Below are 937 nucleotides of genomic sequence, written 5' to 3'. Positions count from 1 at the left end.
TTATTAATTACCATCCCCATTAATTAATTACGGGCTGTGTTCCCCCCCATAGCCCCCTAGACCAAGTGATTCTAGCAGAACAGGGCGGGACTCAGCGCTGAAGAGTGGGCGGCGAGAGAAGTCCCGCACCCCCATCAAACTCAGGGTTCATCAGAGTGCTGGGGATGGGGACAACCCCCCTGCTGCAGGGCAGGCACCCACCTGCCAGGACCCCAGCCAGGTAGAGGAAGCTGATGCGCAGGATGCCGTGCACCATCTCCAAGGGCACCCCGATCATCAGCTGCAGGAGGGCGTTGAACCCCAACTGCTCCAGCCTGCCCAGGCACAGAAGTTGGGTGGGACACATGACACAAGGTGGCTCAGGCCATGCAGCCACCCTCCACCCCGATATTGTGTCCCTCCCCACCCCTCCAGCAGGTACCTACCCCACGTGCATGAACATGTAGGTGAGGAAGCGCCAGGCACGTGCCCGGTGCCCGGGGTGGTAGACGAGGGGGCTCTTCATGTATTCAGGGTGGTAGGTCTGCAGTACCCACTTGTTCAGCCGGGCCCCGTAGCAGAGGAACACGATGATCTGTGCCAAACCCCACATTTGTCAACTCCAGCAACTCCAAAACACACCTCAGACCTGTATCACTGTCTGCTTAGGACAGGGTCACCCAGCCCCTCTGTTCTGGGTCTGAGCCCCCCCAAGGTCACCAGGACATCACAAGACCTCGGCTCTTGAAGACATTATGACTAAGTCACCCATCTCTTTATCTGCCAGATCTGAGCCCCTATATGGACATGAGGACATCATAACTGGGGTCACTCACCCCCTCTGCCCTTGGTCCAAGTCCTCCACAGTCACTGGCACATCACAACTGGGGTTACCCGTCCCTTCACCCCAGTTATGAGGCCCGCTGTGGGCACCAGGCCATCATGACCAGGGCCACCC

The 937-nt window shown here is 58.6% G+C and overlaps 1 protein-coding gene across 1 annotated transcript in view; it reads right to left on the bottom strand.

The window, feature by feature from the left end:
* Nucleotides 1-201: 201 nt before the first annotated feature.
* Nucleotides 202-937, bottom strand: part of LOC104278401 (rhomboid-related protein 1-like) — a gene marked incomplete at both ends in the record, with an annotated part of 1908 nt that continues 1172 nt past the window's right edge. The window contains 2 exon segments of the mRNA XM_009875358.1: nt 202-314; nt 426-621. Coding sequence (XP_009873660.1) covers nt 202-314; nt 426-621 — 309 coding nt within the window.

The sequence above is a fragment of the Apaloderma vittatum genome, unplaced genomic scaffold (genome assembly GCF_000703405.1).
Source record: "Apaloderma vittatum isolate BGI_N311 unplaced genomic scaffold, ASM70340v1 scaffold38468, whole genome shotgun sequence".
Taxonomy (NCBI): Eukaryota; Metazoa; Chordata; class Aves; order Trogoniformes; family Trogonidae; genus Apaloderma; species Apaloderma vittatum.
This window is presented reverse-complemented; position numbering and strand designations above follow the sequence as displayed.